This window comes from Arachis ipaensis, chromosome B03 (genome assembly GCF_000816755.2).
Source record: "Arachis ipaensis cultivar K30076 chromosome B03, Araip1.1, whole genome shotgun sequence".
Taxonomy (NCBI): Eukaryota; Viridiplantae; Streptophyta; class Magnoliopsida; order Fabales; family Fabaceae; genus Arachis; species Arachis ipaensis.
The window spans coordinates 19,426,551-19,427,218 of record NC_029787.2 but is presented as its reverse complement, the minus strand read 5'-3'; the positions used below and the strand labels follow the sequence as shown (position 1 = coordinate 19,427,218).

The following is a 668-nucleotide window of genomic DNA, read 5'->3' as shown; positions in this document are numbered from 1 at the left end:
AATGATGAGTGGAGATTATAATAATGATCATAAATTCTTAAATTAGCAGTTAGTTAAATTATGAAGTTCTTCCTATATGAACCTGCAGCTCTGGGTAGTTGGCGCCAATTGGTGGGGTGACCAAACCTAGTGAGATGAGCAATCAACTTGGTATCTTCCTCAGGTGTCCATGTTCCTTTCCTCACTCCACTTTTCTCACATCGATGAGGGGTTCTCACCATCTTGATTGATTTCAACTCTCTATAAATAACAATAATAATTATTTTATTTACTTCTATATTTAATTTGCCTCACGTGTGTGTGTCTGAGTTTGTTTTGAAGATCAGAGAGAAAACGCTCTAGATGGATATTGTTAGTCTAAGCAGCCATGAATTCATTTCTCTACTTATATATATGCCGTATACGCGCAACCGTAGAACTTTCTTCTTTTAATAAAAAAGAAAAAAAAAATAGGAGGAGATACTATATTCACATAATTTCAGGGAATAGAATATTTAAATATTTTCCCTCTAACTATAAATGTTAGAGATTCAAATTAAACCTCTAGTCCACTTTTTAATGAAAATCCAAATTGTCCATCATTTTTAATAAATTGTTGAGATGAAAATTAAAACTATGTTTCTTCGTCCACCGATTTATTAATAATAAAAAAATATTAGATAACTAAT

The 668-nt window shown here is 31.3% G+C and overlaps 1 protein-coding gene across 1 annotated transcript in view; it reads right to left on the bottom strand.

The window, feature by feature from the left end:
• Window positions 1-309, bottom strand: part of LOC107632670 (transcription factor MYB63-like) — a 1,614-nt gene extending 1,305 nt beyond the window's left edge. Inside the window, exon 1 of the mRNA XM_016336337.2 lies at window positions 83-309. Within this exon, the coding sequence (XP_016191823.2) occupies window positions 83-221 (139 nt within the window). The 5' untranslated portion in view covers window positions 222-309. The remainder of the gene's footprint in view (window positions 1-82) is intronic.